Source organism: Arvicanthis niloticus, chromosome 17 (assembly GCF_011762505.2).
Source record: "Arvicanthis niloticus isolate mArvNil1 chromosome 17, mArvNil1.pat.X, whole genome shotgun sequence".
NCBI lineage: Eukaryota > Metazoa > Chordata > Mammalia > Rodentia > Muridae > Arvicanthis > Arvicanthis niloticus.
Genome location: NC_047674.1, coordinates 57,860,874 through 57,887,499, shown reverse-complemented (window position 1 = coordinate 57,887,499; position 26,626 = coordinate 57,860,874). Strand labels below are relative to the sequence as shown.

At 45.5% G+C, this 26,626-nt stretch overlaps 1 protein-coding gene across 4 annotated transcripts in view; it reads right to left on the bottom strand.

Moving 5' to 3' along the window:
• Positions 1–26,626, bottom strand: part of Kif6 (kinesin family member 6) — a 285,185-nt gene that overhangs the window by 51,142 nt on the left and 207,417 nt on the right. For all 4 annotated transcript variants that reach the window (XM_076915376.1, XM_076915377.1, XM_076915378.1 and 1 more), the window contains 2 exons: positions 26,049–26,157; positions 19,308–19,363 (listed from right to left, as the gene is read on the bottom strand). In XM_076915376.1, the coding sequence (XP_076771491.1) occupies positions 19,308–19,363; positions 26,049–26,157 (165 nt within the window). The remainder of the gene's footprint in view (positions 1–19,307; positions 19,364–26,048; positions 26,158–26,626) is intronic.

Sequence of the window (26,626 nt, the reverse complement as noted above, 5' to 3'; positions counted from 1 at the left end):
ACATTCATTGCATTTGGCTTTGATATACGCTCTATTAAGCTAAGCTGCTTCCTGATGTCACTATTCGATTCCATGTGAATATGCCATGCACACAGTCAGAGGATTAAGTAAATATGTACATTTGTTAAAAGCTTGAGCAGGCATAGAGTGGACATAGAAGGAAGCACAGATTCTCTACTCAGCATGAACTGGTCAATACAAGGCACGGTGTTTGGATTATATTTGTGTCCCTCACCCACTAAAAGATAACACTTTAGATAATATTGAGAAGGTCCCACCTCATCTGAGGAGGAGCACAGCCAGCTTCCTGGGCCTACCCTAGTAGGGGCACAAATAGAGTTTACCATAGTCTTCCTCTGGATGTCAGGGTGCTGTCAAGGGCAAGGCCTGGGTGATGCCCTCTGACAACCTGCCATACATCCTTGAGGGTAGAGTGAGGTATACTCACTGGGGTGCCTGGGGACATCTATGGTTCATCAACTAGAACGGAAGTGGGGCAGCTACTTGTTTCTAGTGTCCCTCTTTTTGCACTAGAAGCAATGTTTAGAAGTTCCTTACTAACTGGAGGCAGGAGGCAGCGTTCATTTCAGCAGGGGGGGTCTAAAATCAGCCCTAAATACTCATATGTGAGTTTCGCAAACGTATATAGTTTTAAAACTTAGATTGTCAGTTTAAAATTAGTTTTTTTTTTTTTTTAACATATACACACACCATACTCTTCCACTGTAAATTAAGACTTGGTTCTATTCATTTTACCTGAACTAGTGCTTACAAAAAGCCAGAAAGAAGAAACCCACCGTGGTTCAGGTCAGTGGGGGCTCTGTGAACTAATTGGCTCACCAGAACCATACGCCTGTAGGAATTTTTCTCCCTATGCAGAAGCTGGACAGCATGATACACTTGGAAGCACAAGACAAAATAGAAACAGGATCAATTTCCAGGTCTGAAAACCTCTTGGGGAGCTGGAGAGTTGGCTTAGCAGTTAAAAGCACTTGTTCTTGCTGAGGATCTGTGTTCGGTTCTCAGCATGCACACGGGGGCTCACGGTTGTCGGCAATTGCAGTTTCAGGGCATCTGATGCTCTCTTCTGGCCTGTAGGTACTGCATGCATTCAATGCACACATACACATGTAGGCAAAACACTAAGATATCAATAGATAGATAGATAGATAGATAGATAGATAGATAGGTAGATAGATAGATAGATGTTTTTAAAAGAATGTAACTCAGTGGTAGAGTGCTTGAACAGTGTATATAAAGCCCTTCCGAGTTCAATCCCCAGTAGCAGGAAACATTAATGAGTCTCCTGCCTCTTGGTGCATGAATCAGTTGCTTCTTTCTGAAGCCACAGTCTATAGTCTTAGCAGCCCTGTGTCCATTCCGTCCGGAATGTTTTGATGTGTGTGGTAAGAGGCAGCCATGGTAATGGCAGCAATAGGGAGGGGGAAAGGCCAGTTGTCAGAGGCCTTGATTCTGTTACAAGAAGGTGTGACCTTTGAGTCTCTCCCTGTTCTTGTTGATGGAGACAGCTCTCAGGCCTTCATAAACAGGATGTCTTGAGCCCTGCAGGCTTCCCTGAAATGCCTCCATCCCCTGGGGAGGATGCACTCCTTATAGCCCCACAGTGGTCCAAATCAGGGCTACCCATTCAGCTCACATTCCCCATCCTCTCTGCCTCCTGATGACTGATCCTACAGCTCTCCAGCACTTTCATTAGTAATGGGGTCTTTTCACAGTCCTTTATAGTCAGCTATGATTGATTTCCATAATTGGAAGCAAATGGCTTTTTAATAAGCTTGCTCGAGATGCTGGTGGTTAATGGTCCCATTTCCGGAGCCTGTGATGATTCTGACCCTCATCCCGTTACTTTCTTCCAGAAAGCAGACTTAGCTGCTTTTGTCTAAAGGTTTTCAAAGGGAAGAGGAAGGGAGGGGAGGCAGAGATGGACCTGGCTGCGGTACTGCAGGAGCCAGGCTTTCGGGAAGCAGTGTTCTCTGTCTCTCGACAGGAATTCTGCCAGCATGCAATTCTAGCCCAATCTCTCTCTCAGAGTTCAGCCCCGGTGAGTCCTACCTGCTCACTTGTGGGACAATAAAGAAACAAGAAGTTGGAACTAAGAGGCAATGCAGACACATGACTAGGGAGGGCGGCAGTGGCGGAGGAGGGTTTGGGATGTAGTGTCTGTGAGAAGAGGGGGAGCTTGAAGCAGGCAGCCCACAGCTTTTGCATCCTTACCCATCAAAGGTGCAGGGATGTGTCAGAGGGAGAGACAACACACAGGCTTGAGTCCTGCATCTCCAAGGGCTGACACTGGGAGGACAGCGCCTCCTGAGCGAGGAAGGAAAGCGAGGCAGTGGAGAAACTTCCATGGCACACAGACAGCTTTATGAGCTTGTGTTGAGACTTCAGGGGAGGGGGAGCCTCAAAACCTTACCACACCCAAGAAATGATGAAAGCATTGGTCACGTGGTAGAAGCAGTTAGGACAAATTGGTGGTAGTTAAAATACTGTTCAAACTTCTCTATCTCCCTCCCCTACCCCCCCCCCCCAGTGTGTGTGTGTGTGTGTGTGTGTGTGTGTGTGTGTGTGTGTGTGCTTGTCTATGCTGGAGATGGAACCTAGGGCCTCATGCATGCTAGGCAGTTACCACGGAGCCACACTCTCAGGCTCATTATTACAGTTATTTAGTTCACTGGATTTCTGACTCCGTGAATCTGCAAACAGTGGGCATTTTGTTAGTCTTACTTGCAGACCCAATCTTATATTTCCTATACACAGTTTGTCCTCAGTAATGAGTTTTTATAACACAGGGAGGTACGATCCTTCACGGCTAGGGACAGGTGGATTCCTGCACTTATGATGTGGAACCAGGCACTGTGACACCTGCCTGCAATCCCAGTACTCAGGGAAGCTGAACTAAGACTATGAAAGTCTCTGTGTTTCAGACTTCACACTCTGGCAGTACAGTGAGACCCCCATCTCTGAATGAATGAATGAATGAATGAATGAGAGAACTTTGAGACCTGGGTGCCATTCCTTGGGCTCAGCACCTGTTTGCAGTTCTCACAGTAGCAGAAGCTGGCTTTGCTCATGCGCTCCGTATATCCCCAGCTGGCGGGAGGCAGGCATTCTGGGAGGAGACCTGTTCCAGTGGTCTAGCAGGCTCTCCAGGAGGACACCAGAATCACTGATCTTGGGAGGACTGTACTCTCCAGCTTCAGCTTTCTCCAGGGGAATCTGGATATTATCTCTGAGGCTAACACCACCTTGTTTGAGATGACCACTCTAGTGAACCTTTTGAGGCCTGCAAGCATACAGTAAATATCCACCATGTTTCCTGGGGAAGAGTCTAAGAAGGAACTATCTCAAGCACAGATGATTTGTGGAAAGACTTAGGTGTTTGCTTCTGAATTCCAAGCTCTAAAACACAGACTGTAGCTGGGCAAGTAAGATGTTCTCCCCACCCCAACCTTAACCCTAAATAGCTATGTCTGCACTCAAGGTTGATGGTGAATTTGATGTGTCAGTTTGGCTGGAGTTTGGTACCTAAATGCTTCACCCAACTTGTCTATATCCTATTGAAATCAACAGACTTTGGGGCTGGAAAGATGGCTCGGCAGGAATAACACCTGCTGTGGAAACATGAGGACTTAAATTTGGAGCTCCAGGATGCATGTAAAAGCTGAGTGTGGCAGTGTGTGTTTGAAAGCCCAGTGTTAAAGGGGGTGTGTGGAGACAGAAGAGTCCCCAGACCTTACTGGTCAGCCAGCCTGGCTAAATCCATGAGTTCCAGGTACAGTATGAGACCATGTCCAAAAAAAAAAAAAAAAATAGAGAAAGACACCCAACATAGACCTCTGGTCTCCACATGAACATTCATCCATGTGCACACACCCACCCACCATCCCAACCCTACACACAAATATGTACATATATCATAACAGACGGACAGACAGAGACATACACTAAACATGTACACATATCATAATACACAGAGAAACAGACAGCCATACATAGCCATACACACAAACATACACATATCATAATACACAAACATGTACACATATAATAACACACAAACACATAGACATACACACAAACATGCACACATATCATAAAACACAAATAGACATACACACAAACATGTACACGTATCATAACACACAACCAGACAGCCAGATAAACATGTACACATATAGCACACAGACATGCATGCAAACATGTATGCATATCGTAACACACAAGCATGTACACATAACACAAAGACAGATACACAAGACAGCCGGACAAATATGTACACATATCATAACATACACAAACATGTATTCATATCATACATAACACACAGACAAACACATAGATATACACACATGTAAACATATCATGACACACAGACAGATACACAAACATGCACACACACACACACACACACACACACACACACACACACACCCTTGGAATAAAGCCATTTATTTTCTTTAACTGGCAGTGGTCCTCACCTGATCAGTTGAGGACATTAAGGAAAAGAATGAAAAACAGACCGGAGTGTCCCAAAGTAGAAGAGGCAGCCTCTAGGCTGCCTCTGGCCATGAACTCAACTCTGACACCTTTCTTGCCCCTCAGCCTGAAGGCCTGCCCTTCAGAAGCGAATTGTGCAGCCCCTATGATCTTCTGACCTCCTCTCTTAACTCCCCTTGTGCCCAGACATCTTCTTGCCTCTTGTTTCTCTGGAGAGCATTTTATTATTGTTATTTTTACATCCTTACCCCAGTTTCCCTCCCTCCTCCTCTCTTCCCAACCCCTCCCACCCCATCCTAGTTCAGGTGTCCCATGGATACCAACCAAACATGGAATATCAGGTTGCTGTAAGACTAGGCACCTCTGCTTGTATTAAGGCTGGACAAGGCAACCCAGTAGGAGGGAAAAGGGGTCCCCAAATCTTTCAAAAGAGTCAGACAGCCCCACTCCCTTTGTTAGGGGGCCAAGGAGAGCAAGCTACACAATAGTAACACACACACAGAGGCCTGGGTTAGTTCAGGCAGGCTCCCTGGTTGTTGGTTCAGTCTCTCTGTGAGCCTTTATGAGACCCATGTCATGAGAGCCCACCCCTGACACTTCCTGAAGGGCCAGGATCCAGAGGCTGGATGCCCAGAGACCCAGTCTAAAACCAAACATGACTGGCAAAAAAAAAAAAAAAAGTCAATGCAATGATACCTAATGATATTCTGATATACTCATAGATTGGTGTCTAGCCCAATGGTCATCAGAGAGGCTTCATCCAGCAATTGATGGAAACAGATGCAGAGACCCACAGCCAAACATTAGGTGGAGCTCAGGGAATCCTGTGAAAGAGGGGAGGAAGGATTGTGGGAGCCACAGAGCTCAAGGACACCACAGGACACCCTACAGAATCTAGAGCATTTTAATGCAGAGGCCTGCTCCCATCAGGCCAGTTGCTTCAGCATCTTGGGAAAGGATGCTGGGATGGTGGCTGGGACATACAGCCTAATCTTGGTCTCACTTTGCATTGGAGTGAAGGGGTGAAGGCAGTCGTAACAATAGGAGAACTTAATGAGATGCCACTAGAAACAGTGACCCATGGTAACCTCATTCTATTAATGGACTTTCTGAATAGGCCATAGTTGGTTTTGCTTTTTTTTTTTCTTTAAAGGCAAACCTTGGCTGCCCTGGAACTTTCTATAAAGACCAGGGTAGCTTTAAGGCACAGAGATCTACCTGCTTCTTCCTCCTGGCTGCTGGGATTTAATGCATACACCACCCTGCCTGGCTGAGTCCCTAGTTTTGGAAAATGACTTATGCACCTTCTTGCTAAGGTTAGCAGTGCAGTATGAAGGAGAGCATGGTATGTTACTAGGTGCCTGGGCCCTCACTCCTGTGTGAGGCACATCCATCTGGGATCAGTTAGTGCCCCTAGGACAGGGCAATGATGGCACTCTGTCACAGTTTTCCGTGAGCCCCATGCCACTCTCTGGGAGCCTTCTCACTATACCCAAACTTTTGAGAAATCTGCTCAGCCTCATCAGATATGGTGGCCAACATTAGGTTTTTAATCTTTGTAGTGGCCATCAGCAATGCCATCACCAGAAGCCAGTGTACCCAGCAGGTGGCAGCCCATGCTGCATGGAAGTAGATACAGGAAGCCAGCAGGGAAAGACTCCAGGCACAAACCTTAGGATATTTTAGAAGACGGTTCTTTCAGGGACCATCTGGGGACTTATTTTGAGATGAGTGAACTAATTTCCAGGGGCAAAGCCAGTGGGACTTTGGCCATGATCTTTTGGGAATAAAAAGAGAAAGGCCAGTTCTGGCAGCTGTGGGCTGGCGAGGTCTGAGACATGTGGGAGTCATTGGGAGAAATTTCCTTCAGAGCTGTCACCTCTCCAGGAACAAGAACAGGATGGCTTATTGGGTCAAGAAGACCCTGCAAACTGGGAAGGGCACGGCATTCTTTCAAACACAGTGGGGATGATTATATTCCCAACCGGTGCCAACCCCAACTCACAAAGTGCTGAAGAAACGAAATCTGGTTAAATGTGTTCTTTTTCACCCTTCTTAAAAAATATCAAGAGCGAATGTTTTGCAGACAGCTCTCTACTGGCCATGCTGGCCAGGCCTCATGGGGTCCAAAACCAACACACCTGATCCAGATTTGGTCCGAGGCATCAGGAGGCCAGAGAAGTGGCCAAAGAATTAATAGAGAAATCTCAAGATTGTTCTTTATCCCAAGGGACATCAAGGGCCTCAACCTGAAAATGCTCTTGATTAGGAGTTGTGTGTGGTAAGGGATGGAGAGTGGGTTGTGATGATAGGGGAGAGAGAGAGAGAGAGAGAGAGAGAGAGAGAGAGAGAGAGAGAGAGAGAGAGAGACACAGACAGAGAGAGACAGAGACACAGGACACAGATACAGACACACACATACAAAGAGAGAGGCAAAGACACACACACACACAGACAGAGACACAAAGAGAGATGAGAGAAGAGAAAGCTCATGGTCATCCCAGCCTCCCCTGTGGGGTTTCCAGCCAAGTGTCCCTGGAGACAGACTTGTCTGCCTTTTTTCATGAATATTCAGAACCCTTTTCTTCATATCTATGGGCATCAATGAGGAACATGATGACCTATTTCTAGTGAGAATGTTGTGTTGGGCCCTAGGATATTGCTTGTTGGATAGAATATGCTTCATGTAATGGCTTTCTGTACCACAGAAATTACTGGAATTTGTTTTTTGTGGGTCATCAGATTAATGCCAATAGTCCCGTGTGGGGTGTTAGTTTAGCAGTGTGGGAGGAGGGGTGTCTTGTTGAATTAGCATTTGCCACCTGGCTCTTAGAAACCCACCAGCTATGCTGACTAAGGGGCAGGTGATGGGTGAGCTACAGCAGCTCAGATGACAGAATGGAGTATCTGGGTAGCAAGCAGAACCCTCATTCCTAACAGTGTCAAGCTATTGAGAAGGACACACTCACAGGGAATAGGGGCCTGTTTGTGACTTCTCAGCTTACCTTTGTTCAGGCTCAGGCTGCTACCTCTGTACTTGCTTCCTGTCTTTCTTTCTTATTTGCATATCTAAGTTGTGATGGGTGTGGAGAACAGCTATTTAGTTAATGTTAGTGTGCTTTCTTCCAGAAACAGATGTGGGTGATTCATTTGGAACACAGTCCCAGGAAACACAGATGAAGAGTGTGGGTTAGTGAAGCAGGGTAGATAGGCAGCCAATCTGAAGAGGGCAGTAGCCAGCCATCATCAGGGACGACTAAAACTTCATCCCACTGAGGGCAAACTTCTCAGGTGTCACTCATAAGGGGAGAACTGGGATGCATACACACCAACTTCTGAGCATCATTGGTTGAGGAACTAGTACCAGCCTGCTCTGTGTGCTTCTCTTGGGAAGGCCAGCATATGCTCCGAGATCATGAGAGTCACTGGCAGATGAAGCCATGCCATGAGTATACCTATTCCACTAAAAGGGCTTGGATGGCTTTGTTTCAAGACATCACCACAGTTCATATAGTCTCCTACAAAAGAAGTAACTCTCTGAGCCTGAAGTTAGTGGAGAAGCAAAGGAAACCCAGCATTTTAGACAGTCTTGCCTGATTCTTAGGGAACTGGCTGGTATGTTAGGAGTCTGGTTTGCTTTCACCTTGGCATTTGGCAGCCTCAAATTCTGCACTGACTGACCAAATCTTTTCTTAAATTGACTATATTTCATTTATTCGTTGACAAGTTCATGCACAAAAACAATGTACCTTGATCATATCCACTGTGGTGGTTCGAATACATTTGGCCCATGGGAAGGGCTACTATATTAGGAGGTATGGCCTTGTTGGAGAAGTGCATCACTGTGTAGGTGGATTTTGAGAGCTCCTATAGTGCAAATTCTGCCCAGTGTGGAAGAGTCAGTCTTCTCCTGCTCCCTTCAGATCAAGAAGTAGAACTCTCAGCTCCTTCTCCAGCACCATGTCTGCCTGGATGCTGCCGTGCTTCCTGCCATGATGATAATGAACTGAACCTCTGGACCTGTAAGTCAGCTCCAACTAAATGCTGTCCTTTACAAGAGCTGCCTTGGTCATAGTGTCTCTTCACGGCAATGGAACCCTGACTAAGATGTCCATCCCTATCTCACTCTTTATATGTGTCACTTTACCCTTTCATCCTCTCCCCTGCCCTCAACCCACTGAGTCCAACTAGTGCTGTCTGCTGCAATGTTGACTGATCCTGCTGGCCTCATCATGGACAAATATCATAACTACAGTGGGCTCCTGAGCTCATAAACACAGGCTGAGATGATACTGAGCTCTAAGTCTAGAAAACCTCCTGATAAGTGACAGGCAGATACCTGGAGCTCACTGGCCAAGTCAGTCTAGCACTGGAATCTGTACATCTCACTGAACCTCAGGCTCAGTAGTTCTCAACCTTCCTAATGATGTGACCCTTTGATACAGTGCCACATGTTGTGGTGACCCCCAACCATAAAACTGTTTTTGTTGTTACTTCATAACTGTAATTTTACTAATGTTATGTAATGTAAATAGCTGGCATGTGACTCCTGTGGAAGAGTCATCTGACCCCACAAAGGGCCTTGACCCTTTGACCCACAGGCTGATGCTCTTAACCACTGAGCCATCTCTCCAGCTCTCATCTGTTTTTCTAGATCTCTCCTGGGCTGAGGTGAAGCCGAGTCCGTCACACTCTTCTCTTTAAGGGGTTGATCATTTTGAAGCTTTCAAGCTCAGACCTCATCCTACTTAGATGGCTGGTACAGGTAATCAATATACTTAATGACTTGGTGTCTGTTGTCTGCGGAGTTTGTTATGCACCATATCCATTTCTGTTCTTGCTCCTTAGTTATTTGAACTTGTCGTCTGGTGTGTCTCTTCAGACACACCAGCACTCGCTGAGGAGTTAGCACTGTGCTCCTGTCACCTGTCAACCTATTTTCTAGATTCCAGCCTCATCTTGGCCTGTCTTTATAGGCTGTTTAACAAAACACAACACAGGAGTTACTTAAGGGAGTGAGCAAGATGGCTCAGTGTGTAAGAGCATCTAGTACTGAGCTTGGCCACCTGAGTTTGATCACGGGAGGCACATGGTAAAAGGAGAGAACTGAATCTTACCAAATTGTCCTCCAGCATCCACATGTGTGTGAGCTGTGGCAGACACTCATGGGCACACAACAGATAGATAGATAGATAGATAGATAGATAGATAGATAGATAGATAGATAGATAGATTGATAGATAAATAGACAGATAGACATACTGATAGATCACATAGATAGGTAGACAGATAAATAAATTTTAAAAATAACAAAAAACATTATAAATCATTCAAGTATCATGATTAATGTTTTTGATATAGATTAAATCAATCAAATCAGTATACTTGGTGATAAAAGTTCCATTTCAGTAGTGAAGTCATCGAACTCTGGTCTGGCAAAGCCTCTAACCATCTGTATATTGAAGTCATTTCTTCTTGCCGTGGCCTGTTGGCTATAATGCAAGTGATGGAAACCCACTGCGCCCCTGTATGTTTACCAGCAATCTTTGCAGTGCCGTCCTTGGGTATCATGCTGGGGGCAGTGTCGCAGTGAGGAAGAGCAAATAACTTCCTCATTCACAATAACTTAGAAACAAACAAATGAAGCAGGCAAACCAGTGTCATCCCCATCCACACCCTCCTGCCATGTCTTTTTTTTTTTTTTTTTTTTTTTGTAAACAGAGAAAAGCAACTGTCTTAAGTTTCTTTTTAAAATCTTAAGAACAAAATTAAAATAAGTGACAGGCTGGAGGAAGGCATCTGCTACCTATTCTGTAGACAAAGGCCCAACTTCCAGAGTACACAGAACTGCTGTGCATCAAAGCGAAAACTCCAACAGGCTAGTCAGCAAAGAGTGCAGGACACGGGAAACAGGCCCCGTTAGCTATGCCAGCTGTTTGGGAAAATGCAAACGAAAACAGCGATGGACCACAGCTTGGCTCTCCAACTGGCAAGAGCTGCCGTGGCTGATGTTACGCTCAAAGAAATGTGTGGGAACATAGGTGCTGCCGCGGGCAGAGGGAGTGTACGTCACCGAAGCCCCTTGGGTTGATGACCCAGGGAGCTGGGAAACCTAAACATGGCTGACACCGTTCCTCCCTCGTGTGCTACATCTCAGTATTTCTCCCCAAAACACAATCTCTATATGCAAGTGCACATACTGTTTTTATAGAAAAAAATGGTGTGTGTGTAAAACATTTGTTATAAACGGTCTCATGGAACCATTTATTCACCACCCAAACTGAATAGCACACTCATATTAAAGGGTTCAGTGAGAAAGCAGAGTAAGGAAAAACATGTGGATGGCCATGTTTATAAATTGTCTGCCTGCCTGCCTGTCTGTCTGTTGGTCTGTCTTTATTATCAACCAGTCAGACTTCACCTATCATCTATCTATATACCTATATTATTTATCTGACACATTATTGATCTGTCACCTACTGATCTGTCCTCTGGTTATGAATGCATAGAGGACGATGGGAGGAAGCATGGAAGTGTTGCAAGTGGTACCTCCCCCTGGGGAGGTCACATGGCTGGTACTGCAGGACAGGAAGTAGAGTAGGATTTTACACTTGGATACATGGACGATAACTGTCCCACTGCTCCTGTCATTTATTTTCTTTTTTGAGGTTTCAGTCATCTTCGGTTAACTATAATGTGAAAATGTTAAAATGGAAAACCTAGAAATGAGCAGCATCTAAGTTTTAAACTGAGGCTGCTTTTACTTGTTTGGTGAAACTTGATAGTATAGCGCTCTGGCCAATCCAGGATGCAAATCATCCTCAGCACAGTGTATCCATTAGTCGTAAATAACAGTCTTCACATCAGATACACTATCGTAGTATTGTAGTGTGCATGTATACGTGTGTGTGTGTGTGCACATGAGTACCTGCATGCCTGTGTTTATGTGTGTATGCCTGTATGTGTGTGTTTGTGTGTGTTGGTGTGCATGTGTGTGTATCTGCATGTGTGTGTTTAAGTACCCACATCTCATTTTACTTCGTGATGATCCCTAGATGCAAGAATGTTGAGGCTGGCAATTTCATGGAAGGCCATGGACACCTCTTCAACTTCTGTCTCACTGTAAGAGGAAGGACCACACAGAACAGTGCAGTCCTCTGCCTTAGTCAGAGAAGCCTCCTCTGGCAGTGGATAATGGTCAGAGCAGAGACTTCGAACCTTACGGAATGCTGAGGCTAAGGGGCTACTGAGTGCTCATCCCTGAATGGGGCATCCTTTCCATCCACTCTGAGACCCAGGGGGCGTCCCAGGAAAGGGAAGAAGTACTCGGAACTGTAAGGCCCAGAGGACAGAGAGGAGCAGTACAAAATGCTGTCATCCAGATGTGACACGATTGATGAAGTCATGAACACGAGTCTGCTGTGGACACCTGCACCTGACCACACAGGACATGACAGCAGGAGAGGTCATCAGGGTGAGAGGGGGAGGAGAGAAGGTGATAGGGTGTAGGAGGAGCTAAGGTGGGAGGAGTAAAGGAGAGGAAGAGGAGGAGTAAAGGAGAGGAAGAGAAGGAAGAGGAGCTAAGGAAGAGATGGAGAATGAGAGAGGGGAGATGGAGGCTGAAGTTCATTTGTCTGTAGCAGTCAAAGGTAGTTGGTATATCTAGATTGGGTATTGGGTTACACCCTCATTGTAAAGGCATCTTGTTATTGATCATTACTAAATATATAAGCCTTTGGATAATCTAAGCATTAGAGTCTCATCTGTACCGAGCCCGTGTGGTTGGCAGGATGGTCTGGGATGGCCTTGCTGAGACAGTGTAGAAGATTGGCAGAGCCATCTCCCACTCCGGCGTCTCGTGGGTGGCAGGGCTGGTGTTTCTAGCTGGCCGTTTCTAGCTGTGGCTGGGCTAGGCAGGGATGCAGCAGCCTAGACAGTCGGCTTGACCAGTGGCCGCTTTTTAAAATAATTACTACAACAATGAGGTATACTCAGCTCACAATAGACTGTACACCGTAAAGAAACTGACAGAAATATGAAACTAGTAAAAGCAAAAAAAAAAAAAAAAAAAAAAAAAAGAAGGATCTGATCGCTACAAGATAAGGAAAATATTTGTGAATGAAAGGAGAAACCTCATCTCCTTAATTTTTTGAAACATATTGTTAAAACAATTTTATTCTATTACTACTTATGATTAATCTTGATGTACTTAATTTATACATGAATCAGCAAAGGATCATCTACACGTAGGAAAAAGCCTGGTAAACATATATACACACACAGAGAAAGATACACACACACACACAAAGACACACACCATCCAATACTATGTATAGCTTCAGAGATCCACTGGGGATCCTGTGTCAGATCCCTACTGATAAAGAACCACTGAAGTTATGTATGAATAACACATCTGTGAACCACTTCTGCAATTAAAAGAAGACAGGCTAACCCTCCTGAAGGCATCTATAACCTTCTGAAGCCCAGGGCAGAGGGGAGAGTATCTAGCATAGCAGACCTTTCTTGTGGTGGCTCTGCCTTGCTATCTTCATTATTTTCCAGCTAGGAAAGCTGAGGGAGGCTCTTCCTTCTCACGGGCTCCTTTCCTTTCCTTACCAACTTGAACTTGGAGAAGATACATGGCCCCTGACCTTACATGGCAGGGTGACAGTAGTGAATTTGTGCTTGCTTCTCAATTGGGTTGTGAGTTTTCCTGCCTTCTGACTGGACACTAATCTTGGAGCTAGCAGGAGAGGGGCTCAAGGTGCTGCCTCCACTCCTTTAAGGCTGCAGACTACTGGGCAGGCTAAGCCACTTCCCTCAGTTGGCTTCTTCGCCTGTTCCCAGAGAAGCATGGCAGCTCTACTGAAGACAGCCATCAGGACTGTAGTTGGGACGCGGTCACTCTGACTCTAGCCCAAAGTCTGTCCTAAGGCATGTGGTGGTGGCAGTCTACTTTTATTCCACAGACTTTCAGACAGTCCCAGATTTCAGGATGTCTTCACCAGGATACTCCTGAGCTCTCTTGCCTCTGGCCACCCTGTAAGCCTCGCTCAGGCAGCTGCCTGGGGCTTTTACTATTCTTCCTATACAAATGGACCGGGCTGGGCTTTGTCCCTGGATGCCTGATTAGTGATGCTGGCAGCTAGTGGGTATGTGGGAGAGCATCTCTGCTTTTTAAATGAAGTTCAACAGCAGACATCTACTTGGGGTGGGGGGAAGTGCCTAGTGACTTCGAGTATTTTAAGCAGGTTTCAGTAAGCTGTGGTGTGAACTCTGGATTATAGAACGGACCTGGCCTAGAGGGTCACGTGACTAAGGGAGGCACGTCTTGAACTGAGGCTGTTTCCACCGTGTGTGAATTGGCTGCCTTGTGAGGAGAGCGGTATCTCAGCCCCGTGTGTTTTCTCTTTTGGATGCTATTGGGTGACCTTTAGCAGACCACTCATTAGTGTTCAGGATGGTGGAGAAGGGACCCAGCAAGTCCTCTGCTGCACGGAGCAAATGGACATCCTAAGAGCCCTTTCATTTCTACCTGTCATTCCCCTTCCGGTCAACAGAAGACAGTGGAATACCCCTGCCATCCATAGAGATGTCATTTCACTAACTCTTATTGGGAAAAGCAGAAAGCTGAGCCAGGCTGTGTGATGGCATTTAAAAATAGTTCATCTCCCTTTGAAGAGTGCTGAGCCCAGAGGGACCACCCACTCAGGCAAGCCACTGTCCCCATGGCATTAGAGAGCTGCCTGGTTGACACGGAGTTGGCACTTTACTTCGGGCTTTTTTTTCTGCTATCTAGATGATGGTGTCTGCTGGCAAAGTTATTTTTGAGATACAAGAATGGAAATTATCAGGTCAAGGCTGTTATGATGAGATTTAAATGCATCTGCCTTCTCCTGAACGACCTGAAAGTGTTTTCCTGGGAGAGGAAGAGACATTTAATTTTAAGGCATTTCATTATCGGAAGAGGTGTCGGGGAAACTGGTTACTTGAAAGATATCCTGCTTTGAGCCTCGGCTTATGCCATCTTCCACAATAAATCCCAAGTGAACTCAATGCGAAAATGTTAACAATAAAGAAAATCTATAAGAGTATTTAGAGAAGTATTAAATAGATACTTAGCAGTGAAGTTACTCTGCTATTTGCCCAAATGGCCTTCCTAGGTGCAAAACCATGAAAGAAATCATAAGAGACAATAATCAGCAGATATGGATGTGTAAAATAACAATGTACACGCTCCCCATAAAGACCGCTGGCAAACAAAGGACAGTGTGCGGACCCACTTCTCTTCTTTGAGAACCAAGAGACTAAGAGCTGAGGTTGGCCCAGTGAGGTGGCTTATGGTTAAAGATGCTACGTCAGATGACCCACTCCCAGGACGCGCATGGTAGAGGAGAGAACTGTATCCCACAGGAGAGAACCAGATCCCACAGATTGCCCTCTCATCTCCACATGTGCGCCATAGCATGTTCACACGTGAAATAAATATGTAAAAAAAATGGTTTAAAGGGCATATTCTGTTTGTGCCATTATAATCCAGTGAAATGAGCTGGATGCTGTTACTTCGTTCTTTTGGGATGCAAGAGTAGAAACCGGCACTCAGTAGGCATGAAAACCCCACTAATTAAGGTCAAAGTCCATCATGAGTAGATAGCCTCTGAGCTTGGTGCGATACGGAAGACTCTCTTCATTGGTAGGGCTTCGCTTTCCCTGACCTTGTCTGGGGAATTCTAAGTCACCGCATGCCTCTACCTGAGTAATGTCACCTAGCCGTGGTTAGATTCCAGGATCAGTTTTCACCTGATAAGAACCTGTTCAGCTAGCACCTGAGATCCTGAGACGCTAATGGGGCATTTTGGTTCCCAGGCCCTCAGCCAATGATCTTTGCCTGTCCTGGATGTCCCTAACCTGACTCCTCTAAAACCTTATGAGGTTTGAACCACCCTAAGTAAAGTTGATCTGCTTTTTGGTGGCTGGGCTTGGTGTGATCACTTACTGTAAGTGCTCGCAGGGCTTCTGCACACCCATTCATAGTCTCTGCCCTCTTTGCCCTTATGGACCATATTGGCTGATGAGCCATGAGGTCCGGGAGAGCCACATGGAGGTAGGTCCAAGACTGAAGCTCAAGAGGCTGCTTACCCATAGAATACACCAGAGCTGGAGGACAGGAGATGACATCCCCCTTAATTATCATGGGAGATGTAACCTGAGCAGTGATTTCCCAAATGCACGAAGCAGAGTTTCAAAGGAAGCTGAAGTAAAGTAGAGCAGACTTCCAGATCATTTAATAGCTTCTGGGCTATTTACTTTTTTTTCCTAGTTTTACTGTTTCTCATTGCTCCTTCTGCTACATTCTCTGTTAACTTTTATTTTCAGTGCTGGGGAGAGAACCCAGGGCCTGTTACACACCAGGAAAGCTCTGGGCTACTGAGCTACAATCTAAGACCTTCATACAATATTTGAGTCCATCACAGCTTTCTGGGTGATCAGCTCCTGTGATGTCAGCCTCCATTGAGTTTTCAGGCTTAAAGGAACCTGGGTGGGGGAACAGTCTTCAAGATTCACAATCAAACTGACTTGCCTACCTACTAAGGCAGTGGTTACTGGCATGGCATAGGATGGACCTTGCCAGGGGGTAGCCATTTACTGTCCTTTGTTGCCAAAGATGGTGTAGCCAATGGTGGCACACTGATGTAGAAAGACAGATGCCCAGGACTCTAAGAGGTGAAAATTGACAGGTAGATACCTCCCCAGATTTCAGACTCAATGTCAATTTTAGAGACAGGCTAGATGACAATGGAGTAAACACAAAAGTGTTTAAAACACAATCCATGTGCCCCAAAGCTGCTGAGTGTTCCGATGTGTGGGATACGTACATGGAGTTACAATTGCTCCCCTACAGAAACAGAGACACTGGTTTTCAAAGAGATTCTAAATTGGTTATTTCTTCCAATTTTAAATTCAACTTGTTACAAGATCAAGATTGATGTAAGCAAATTATTGAGAAGGGCAAAAGGAAGTGTGTAGAAAGTGTGTGTGTGTGTAAGTGTGTGTGCATATGGGGAAGTGTGTTGCACATCAGGTGTCTTGTTTCAAAGCTTTCCACCTTATTTTGGGGGACAGAGTCTTTTACTAAACCTAAAAGAGACCCATTTTTGAGGCTCACCTATCTTTGGTAGTCTGGCTGGCCAGCAGGCTCCCAGAATCCTCCTGTCCCATAGCCATGCCTGCCTTTTATATGGGTGCTGTGGATTTGAACTTTGGTCTTCTTGTATTGGCAGCAAGTGCTCTTAACCACACTAAGCTGTCTCACTAGGACTGGCCATAGTTATCGGCCTTGTTAGTTGCTTTCGTGATGAGAGGAAATATTAGGAGAGTTTTACTATGTAAAAATAGATGTTATTTGGCTGCTAGAAAGTGTTCAGGAATCTTAAAGGATGAAACTCAAGACACGGCTGTAGGTCACAACGGCAGAGAGAAACAAATTGACTGAGGAGACAGTGGCTACTTGAACTTTCGACACATGGGTTTGTTGCTCTGTAGTGGGTCAATTACAAGCACACTCTGTGGCCTCTGAGCCTGCAGAGCTGGGATGTGGCAGTGCCGGGAGCAAAGCTGAGTCAGTCCCCCAGCCATGGCCCCGTCTACCTGTGCTCTGCTCCTGCCTCTTAAAAATGTTAAATATGTGCTCAGTTTTCCTTCCACTTCTTTAATTTTAACCTGTCATCTGAATGATGCTGTGATGTGGACTCCTCCCTGTGGCTAGACACTGTGAAAGTGTTGTTCAGCGGTCAGGCTGGCTCTCCATGGGCCACTCACCTTGGTCCCCTTGGATCAAGAAGACAGGAAAGGTAGTGGTGGCTGTGAAAGGGGGCATTGACTGATCTTATACCATGAACCTAGCTGCTTTCTTGCTATTCCTGAAGGCTTGACTCTCAGCATTGATGTCAATTCTGCTCACTGTTTTCTGGAGAAATAGAACCCTGATGTTTACTTGCCCTGGGCTTTGATAAAGCATGTCTGGATCCTCTGTGTATCAATCACAAACGTAAATCTAATGTGGAGAGGTTAAGTATAACCCTTACCCCTTAACCCCTTAGAAGGGGGGTAAACTGGATCCGATAAGCAACAAGAGGGATGGGTAGGACCATTGTTATATTCTACATTATGAAGACACATTTGCATACCATATTGTAGAAAGGAATCTGCTATGTACATGTCATTGGTGACCTAGCATGTACACACACTCGATAATTACAATGAAATAGTTACCAAAGGTCTGAAACCTTTTGACATAGAAATATTGATGTACTGTTACATACATACATTCAGTAACAAGAGCTAATGGTGAGTCTAATCACTACTGTAATGTTCAAGAAACATCAAAGATATTCTACAAAGGCTGTCACATCATGTGCTCTATTTCGCCATGCAGGTACTGTTGGTTCCACGCCACTGCTTGCCTCCACCATTGAAGGTGGTGCCACATTTCAGCTGATTTAGTTACCTCCCCTACAATATTTCATTTCTGTTGCTGTGATAAAAACACCCTGACAAAAAGCAATGTAGAGGGAAAAGGGTAACAATTCCAGGGAAGAGGGCCATTGTGGCCAGAACTTAAAATACCAAGTCACATCATATCCACAGTGAAGGGCAGAGAGAGATAAATGTGAGCATGCTGACTGCTTAGCTCACTTTCTCCATTCTTATTTAGTCCAAGACTAAAACTAGGGAATGGTGCCACCCACAGTGGACTGGGTCTTTCCACATCCATTAATGTGATCAAGACAACTCCCACCTCCCCCAAGACACATACACAGACCTACTTGATCTAGACAAATCCTCCTTGAGACTCATTTTCCTGGGTGTTATTAGACTGTGTCACCCTTATAATTAAAACCAACCATTACACCATCCTAGCTCCTGGGCTCCAAGATGAGACACAGGGATTCTCAGTGTAGGTGTGGCTTACGGTCTAGAAGATGCCTTAGATTTTCATGTTTAGTCACAGAAGGGAACTGTTTCCTTGACTTAGATAGGCCCGAGTCTATCCTGATTTTCTATGTTGTATAGAATAAGCCAGAGGGGCCACTAGAAGTGGCTTCTGAGGGGTAGGTGGGGTCAAGAAAGAGCCCAACTGACCAATTGCAAACAGGCAGCAGTTGCTTTCTGGAGCACTGAGACAGAAGGATCCCCTCTGTGAAGCTGTTCTATCTGGGAGATGGATATTGGTTGTGTTATAGCTTAGCATAAGAGACATTTTCCTCTTGCTTTGAACAGATTTGAAATGCATGTGTTTTCAGGTTTTTTTGTTGCCTTAATCTCTCTAGACCAGGCAAGTTCACCTAAATTGGGGAGCTTGGTGGCTGGAGTGTGTAGTAGCTCATTTTGGCTTCCCAACTTCCCACTGGCTTTATGGATGGTGCTGAAATTGCACACGTGTGCAAAAAATTGCTCAGCTTCAGCTTTGGGTGCTGTAACAGTGTGTCACAGCCCATGGAAATATGAGACAATGTTGCCATACTTACATGGCAATGACAGATTGAGCTACTGCTGAAACACAGGGAGAAGTAAATCTTTCTCACTGGGGTAGGCCAACCCAGTGAGTACCCTGCACAAGCTCAGGCCTGACACATACAAAGGTGCCTTTCTTAAAGAGGGTGTGTGTCACGGCTTCCTGGGCAGGGATGCAAGCTAGACTTTGTGACTATTTGAGGAAGGTAGACCACCATCCAGTGTCCACTGGGAAATGCTCTGTGAAATCAGCTTCCAGAATATCATCTGCTTACCGATTTTACTTCTTGCTTCATTTATACTCTCTCCCAGAGCTTTTGCTTCAGAAAATCTGGAGGAAGAATATAAGAATAAAGGCAATGTTAACTTCTTGCTATCCATCCTATGTTATGTTTGAAAAAATAAGAGATGTCTGAGAGGTTGCTAGGATGAGATGAATACAAAAGAAAACTGGAATAAGCTTACTATGGTAAGCTTCCAAAGAAGGACTGAAGTTTGTGTGATTTACATCTACTGGGAAATAGAACAATGAATGATGGGTAAGAGTTCTACCTGCACTTTCAGAGAACCTGGGTTCAATCCCCAGCACTGGAATGGTGGTTCACAACCATTTATAAGTCCAATCTTGGGGATCCAACACTCTCCTCTGATTCTTAGGGGCATTGCATGCATGTAGTACACACATGGACACACAGGCAAAATACCTATGCGCACGCATGCGTGCGCACACACACACACATACACACACACACACACACACACACATGGATTTTGTTGTTATATTTATTAATGAATTAATTCCATTTTTGATGTTTTATGGTGCAAGGATACCAGAGTGAAATGTGGTGGCAAGGTTTCTCTACCATGACCTATAGACCACATGATGACAACATCATAGTCAAAGAAAATATTCTTAAATATCATTGACTTCTTGACCTCCAGCACTGTAGCAGAGTTTAGCCACTGAAGACCAGTCAGGAAACAAATCAGGACATATTCTATCTTGGGTAACAATAGCCGCAGTGCTTGAGTTGATCTAGGAAGGGGCCTCCGTGTGGGGTGTAGCCAAGAGACCTTCTTGTGTAAGTTGGGAGTGACCAGGATTTTGAGGGATCACAGAATTTTAGAAACGTTTTCTTCTAGAAGCTTCTAAATTCTTCCATCTTACTGACCATTTTTCTATTGTCCATCTTAGTTCAACAATCCCTCTTCTCCCTCCTCTTCTTCCAACCTCCCCCAACTCCCCAGGGTTCCAGAGAAGCCTAGCTATCTTAGTGTTTGGTCCATGACTCCTTCATCTGTATGGAGTTGCAGTAGATAAAACAAGGGCCAGGGTACCACCAGTGCTCTGTGATTGCTGGGAAAGTGGTAACAGTTCTGTCATTACTGCTTTCTGCGCCTGTCTGTCTGGCCTGGGACTGCAGATAGAAGTTCCAGGAGAGGGAACTGAACTTTCCTACAAGGCTGAGTGGCTAAGGACTCCACCCCTGGCTTCCAAATAAAAGTTCCTCATAAACCATTCATGTCTTCTCAATGAGGGCCTATCACCCTTCAGGGACCCAGTGCAGATGCATCTGGAAAATATACAGGCTTGTTCAGCTCAGCAGATATTCACAGGAAGTGTAGACTGAAGTGCTGGACTCCATGTCCTTGTGACTGATTGTGACCACTCCAGGCAGCACAGAGACCTTTGTCGGGGAGCTAGGAGCTGGGATTGTGTTCTGGAAGCAGTAACCACATCCTCTCAGCCAGCCAATCAATTAGAAGTGGCCCCTGCAGATGCATATTAGGGACATTATCACTGTGGCCAACTTTCTCATTGTCAGGGGGAACTGAAATGGAGTCCATTGTGACTTGGAGAAGGCTATTTCGCCCTTGGTGTGTGATAGCTAATGATGATCCACTCAGCGGGAAGCAGGGAGGAGATGCACACCCCGCTACCCCACGCTGGAGAACTCAGGCAGGGGCTGCTCGGATGCAGGGCCAGAGATGGTTCATTTCCAGAGCCAAATTTGAGTGAGCCTGCCTTGGGAACACTGATTTAAGTTACCTCCAGTTTTATGTTCCAACATTGAAGCAGTTTTATGGACTTTTTAAAATGGTAACTGGACCACACACAAAAACAATCTATAAGTCCAGGCATTTAAAAAAATACCTTGGTGGAAACACCAGAGAGGTGGGTTCTAGTTAGGTAGATGCTCCCTCATGACAGTCCTAGCCTCTCCTTCGGTGGAGAATACTTTTTGTTCTTAGTTAATACATTCCATAGCTTTTTATCTTTCTCATCAGGTGACAGCCCACTCAGAGTTGTGTGAGGAATGGCTCTTGTTAGGCTAAAGATCCTTCTTACTGTAACACTCCAACCTACCCATGCCATCGAGGTTTTAATCAGCGAGTTAGCCTGTGTAGACAGCTTGTTTTCAGGAGTTCACAGCATGCGTGCAGAGGACGGAAGTCTATGTCAACTGTCTTCCCCAGTCACTCTCCAACTGATTTTTGAGATGGTTGCCTCTTACCAAACCCGAGGCTCACAGATTTGGCTAGGATGGAGCTCCAGGGGTTTGCCTGTCACTGCCCTGACTGTGCCAGGGTTACAGAAGCAAGCTGCCATGCCAGACTCTTATGTAAGAGCTGAACTCAGTTTCCTGGGCTTGTGCAGTGATGAAGATGCAGCCTGGCTTCCCCTTGTATTTCTTTTAGATATTAAAGCTCCCTTTCTGTGCGTCTCTGCTGCTGTCCTCTCTGGTCAGCTGAGAATTCCCTCCCTGATTCTCAGGAGGTCTGTCACCGTCCTCTACAACAAACCTTACGCAGTTTCCTTGGTTCTGAGTCCTCAAAGTCAATTTCAAATAGGCGTTCTCAGGCAAAATGGTTTTCTAAGTAGGGTGCGCGTGAGTGTGTGTGTGTGTGTGTCTGTCTGTCTGTCTCTGTGTCTGTGTGTGTGTGTTCAGTATCCTTTTAAGAACCAGAGGGATGCTGAGAAGATTCTAATCCAGTCTCTGCTCTCAGAGTTTACAATTCTAGTTCAGCAGACAAAGTATAAATATAAATATAAAAATTGAGTAGAAAAATAATAAAGGTTAAAATTAAAGTCTATTGAGAACCGAGGAGCTCCTGTTTGTCATGGGTAGCATTTCCAGATGCTGCCTGTGGCTTCTCCAGCCTGCTTCTCTATTGCTCATAGACTGCTGTTCACTTCTATGCTACAAGGATCCAACTGAATGAGGGGTGATTTTCTTGGTTTAGCTCACATTATTAATGCCTTGATTTGCAATCATGGTTCTTCTCTCTGTTCATTCCCTCTTTTGTTACTTAATGGGGACTTTGTGTTTGATAGCTTCAGTGTGTAAGAGGGTTTTGACACAAAAGAAAAGCTCCCTGTGCTTTGCTTGGGCACTGATATTTACAGAACACAGGGTCGCCAGCCCCTCTTATTATTATATATTAGCATGATGAATCATGCCTACAAAATGGAGTGATTATGAATAACAATTACCTTCCACTGGTGGAAAAAACACTCCACTGAAGAATTGGTTCAAACACTGTAGACCAATGAAGGGCCAATGTCCTGTTAAGGTGACATCTTATTTTTCTTGTCACATACAGACAGCTGAACCTCCCCAAGACCAGGGGCTAGCATTCAGGTACACTAGAAGCTCACGCACTGAAATGTACTGCTGAACAGAGAATAGACTGCCTTCTGTTGTGTAGCATGGGGGGTACAGGTTGCCCATGTGCCCTCCAGAAACCCCAAGTGAAGAGAATCATGGGGAATCTGGGTTACCAACAATCTCTCCATTAGGGAGTTGTCTCTTGTTATGGGCTAGAGGTTTGTATTTGGTCAGGTAGATCCAGTCTTAACAGGATGGCATACCAGAACCATCAGACCACAGAGTTCCTAGGTATGAACCAAGGGGAGTAAGATGGGAGGGCCATGGGTCCTGGGTGCTGAGGGATGGTAGAAGGAAAGAGCTATACTAGGGTGGGAAACTGAAGGCCAGCCCAAGCCCCAGCCCTCTGGCCTGTCTGAATTCTTCTGACCGCCATTTATGGATGCTTGTGTTGCAAATATTTGGAAGGCATCAGGATTTCTTAAAGATTATGTTTTCTATGTCAGAGCCATAGGGGGATCTGCACTTCTGGGATTTATTTTTATGTTTGCTGTTGGAATAGAGTTTTTGGTTTTATATATATATATATATATATATATATATATATATATATATATATATATATAAATAAATAATTTTTGACACATTTTCTTCTAGTTCTCTGCTTTAGGCAGCTCTCTCTCTCTCTGTATGTGTGTGTGTGTGTGAATTGTGGTGAGTGTGTGTGCGATGATTGGTCTTCTCAGTTGAGTGTGTGTGTGCGTATGTGTGTGTGCACACACACCCAAGAGACATACTCTGGGCATTTCCGGGAGGATGTTCCCAAGGAGAATTAAGTGAGAAGGGAAGTCTCCCTCTCTAAGCTGGTACCACCTTCCAGCAGGTGGCCTGGGGTTGAAGATGTTCCAGGAAAAAGCAGCATGTGTGACCATCACCACCAACTGTTCACTGACACCAGACTCCAGCTTCTTCTGTCTTTCAACATGGACACAATATCTATGACTGTTAGAATTCCTTGCTGTCGGGGTTGGACTGGGACTACCCAGTCTTCCTGATTTGTTGACTGTCAGCTATTGGGTTTTCAGTCTCTTTGGTGTGCAGATGCCCCCTGTTGGCCTGCCTCCCCAGACTGTATCCCATAAGCCAATCTAATAATTTGCCTTTGTGATAAGTATTCATTCCATTGCTTGTGTTTCTCCAGAGAACCTGCCTGACACAGCTAGTAATTTCTAACAACTGAATAATGTTTGTGGATGAGGATAAGAACAGAAGTCCAGAGAGAAGGCGAGGCTCCGGTGGTACCCCACTGCCTCTTGGCATGAAGCAGTTCCTTAATGACTACCATTATATTAACATTAAACAGATGTAGAATTTTCTTTTGAGAATGGGCTGGTCTCCTGCCTTTTCATTGGCTTTAAAGACTGACTTATTGCCTGGAAGACATTTTTTTCCCCCCACAGGAGTGAGTCTTGTTCATCCCTTTGCACAATGGTCAAGTGGAAGATGGCAGCTCTGCCCACCCTGGGCAGACAAGAATGCTTTCCAGGAAAATCCCTGCAGCTGCTTAGCTTATCCGAATTCTGCTGGACCAGAGTCAGGAAGCTTTGTATGGAGACGCCTTTGAGAGAGCCACACATGCTTACACTGACAGGCCATGACCTGCTTTCCCATCAGACATAGATTCAGACTCAGATACAGGCCCAAAGATACCAGGAACTGTCCTGATTTCAGAGAACCAAAAATGAAGTATGCTGGAGATGTGGATGCTTTGAAAACTTGGTACACAAAGTATCAGCAGTTGGTGTGTGCGTGTGTATGTGCGTGTGCACACGCGTGTGTGTGATACAGTGCTTCTGCATGTGTGTATGTGTGGTACAGTGCTTATGTGTATGTGTGCGTATGTGTGTGTGTATGTGTGTGGTACAGTGCTTGTGTGTGTGAGCGTATGTGCATGCGTGTGCATGTGCACGTGTGTGTGGTACAGTGCTTATGTGTATGTGTGTGAGCATGTGTGTGATTGCGTGCGTGTGCGCGTGTGTGTGCATGTGTGTATGCATGTGTGTATGTGTGGTACAGTGCTTCTGTGTGTGTATGTGTGTGTGTGTGTGTATGTGTGTGTGTGTGTGTGTGCTTGTGTGCAGATGTGGCCAGAAGTCAACTTCAGGTGTCATTTCTTTAGCCCTGCCCCCTTGTTTTGTTTTGTTTTTTGTTGTTTTTGGCTCCATCCCCACAGCACTGGAGTGAGAGGCCCTTGAGTGGCCAGGTCCAGAGTTTTACATGGATGCTGGGATACGAAATCAGGCTTTAAGTAGGAATCACTGTTACCAGTGAGCCATCTGTCTACTCCCATTCCTTGGATAGACTCAGGTGGATCTTTTTTATATGAAAGTCTCTGGTTTTGGGTAAATGTATTTGTAATTTTTTGGAGCTGTGTTCCTTCCTAGTTTCGCCTTTAAGATCTATGTTTGTTGCTGTGCAAGCTCACACCCACACTCTATCCTAAGCCATGGACTTTCTGTTATTTTACCTGTCAAATACTTGACATGGGGACTGAGTGTATGTTTAACTATCTCCAGCTCTAGCAGTGCAGCCAGGAAAGTCCTCTAGGCCCTGTTAGGAGCCCACGTGGGACATTTACTCCCAGAGAAATTCGATAGGTCACAAGATGCACACACTTCCTGAGACTAAGAGGGTCTGGTCCACTCTCCAGAGGGCTGGACTTGTGTTGTGTTACTGGGCTTCTGAAGAACTCTGAGATTTGCCTCTGTTCCTGGGAAACAGCTTCCAGCCAACTTTCTCATCCCTTCTTTGTAGCACCTGTAGTACACCTTCATCTGTCTCGTCAGGCCGTTCATCCACGCCAAGTCTTGATTTTAACCAAAGATATGGAGGACCTAAGAATGTAACTTGCTCCATATATTTAAAAAAATCTCTCTCTCTCTCTCTCTCTCTCTCTCTCTCTCTCTCTCTCTCTCTCTCTCTCTGCCTTTCCAGCGTTGGGACTATAAGCATATGGTGCTGGTGACTAGAAGTCAGGTCCTCACACATTCACAGCAAACACGTGACCCACTGAGCCACCCCCATCCTCCCACTGCCCCCAGCCTGACTTATTCTCCCCTGGAGATTATGCAGGTATTTGTAAGAGTCCTACAGATGGCTAACAATTATATACAAAGTGGGCACTGCCCATAGAGCTAGTACAGTCAGTAGCAGACCCCTGACCTACATAGTACTGGGATGGTAGAGCTCAGACATGAGAGAATCGTACCAGGTGCACTCAGGGAAACGTGAAACCATGGACTTCAGACCTCTTGTGCAGACATTAGGCTGACTAGGCAGGGCAGAGCCTGTGGACTGGCCTTACCTGAGCTGAGGGGACCAGCAATTCTCTTGACTCCATCTTACCTCTGCTTCAGAATCTGTTTGTTGTCCTCAATGGTGACACTGTCAGCGTGGTCCCTCTTGAAAATCTCAAAAGCCTCCTGGCGTCCCAGTGACATCTCCTCTCGTATCCCTATTTAGAGACACAGGGGGATGGCTTCAGTCACACCATTTTAGGATGCCATTGATTTCATTGCCACTTTATTCAGACCATAGAGCTGGCCTGGGGCTCCTAGAAGCCCATAGCAGACAGGTGGTGCCTGACCAGAGGCCGTGCCTGTGAATTCACATGACTCAGGGTGGGGATAGGGACTGGGCCTGGAATGCCTGATCAGGGGAAATGAGAAGCAGGCCTCCAAGCCCCAGATGCTGAGCACATCTGTGAATCTACTTCCTGCTGTCCCTTGGTGGCACAGTTCTTCCTGTTTTCCCCTTATGCCCCATTTTAGGTTGCCAAGCTTCTCTCTGAATTTCCAGGCATTTAGTGACACAAATTAGAGCCTGGACTGAAAGCTACAGAATCTACAAAGTTCTGCCCTCAGCATCTTAGCTTCTGTTTAACAATTCGGCCCTACGTCCTGTGGCTGGTGAGGAAGGTCTTT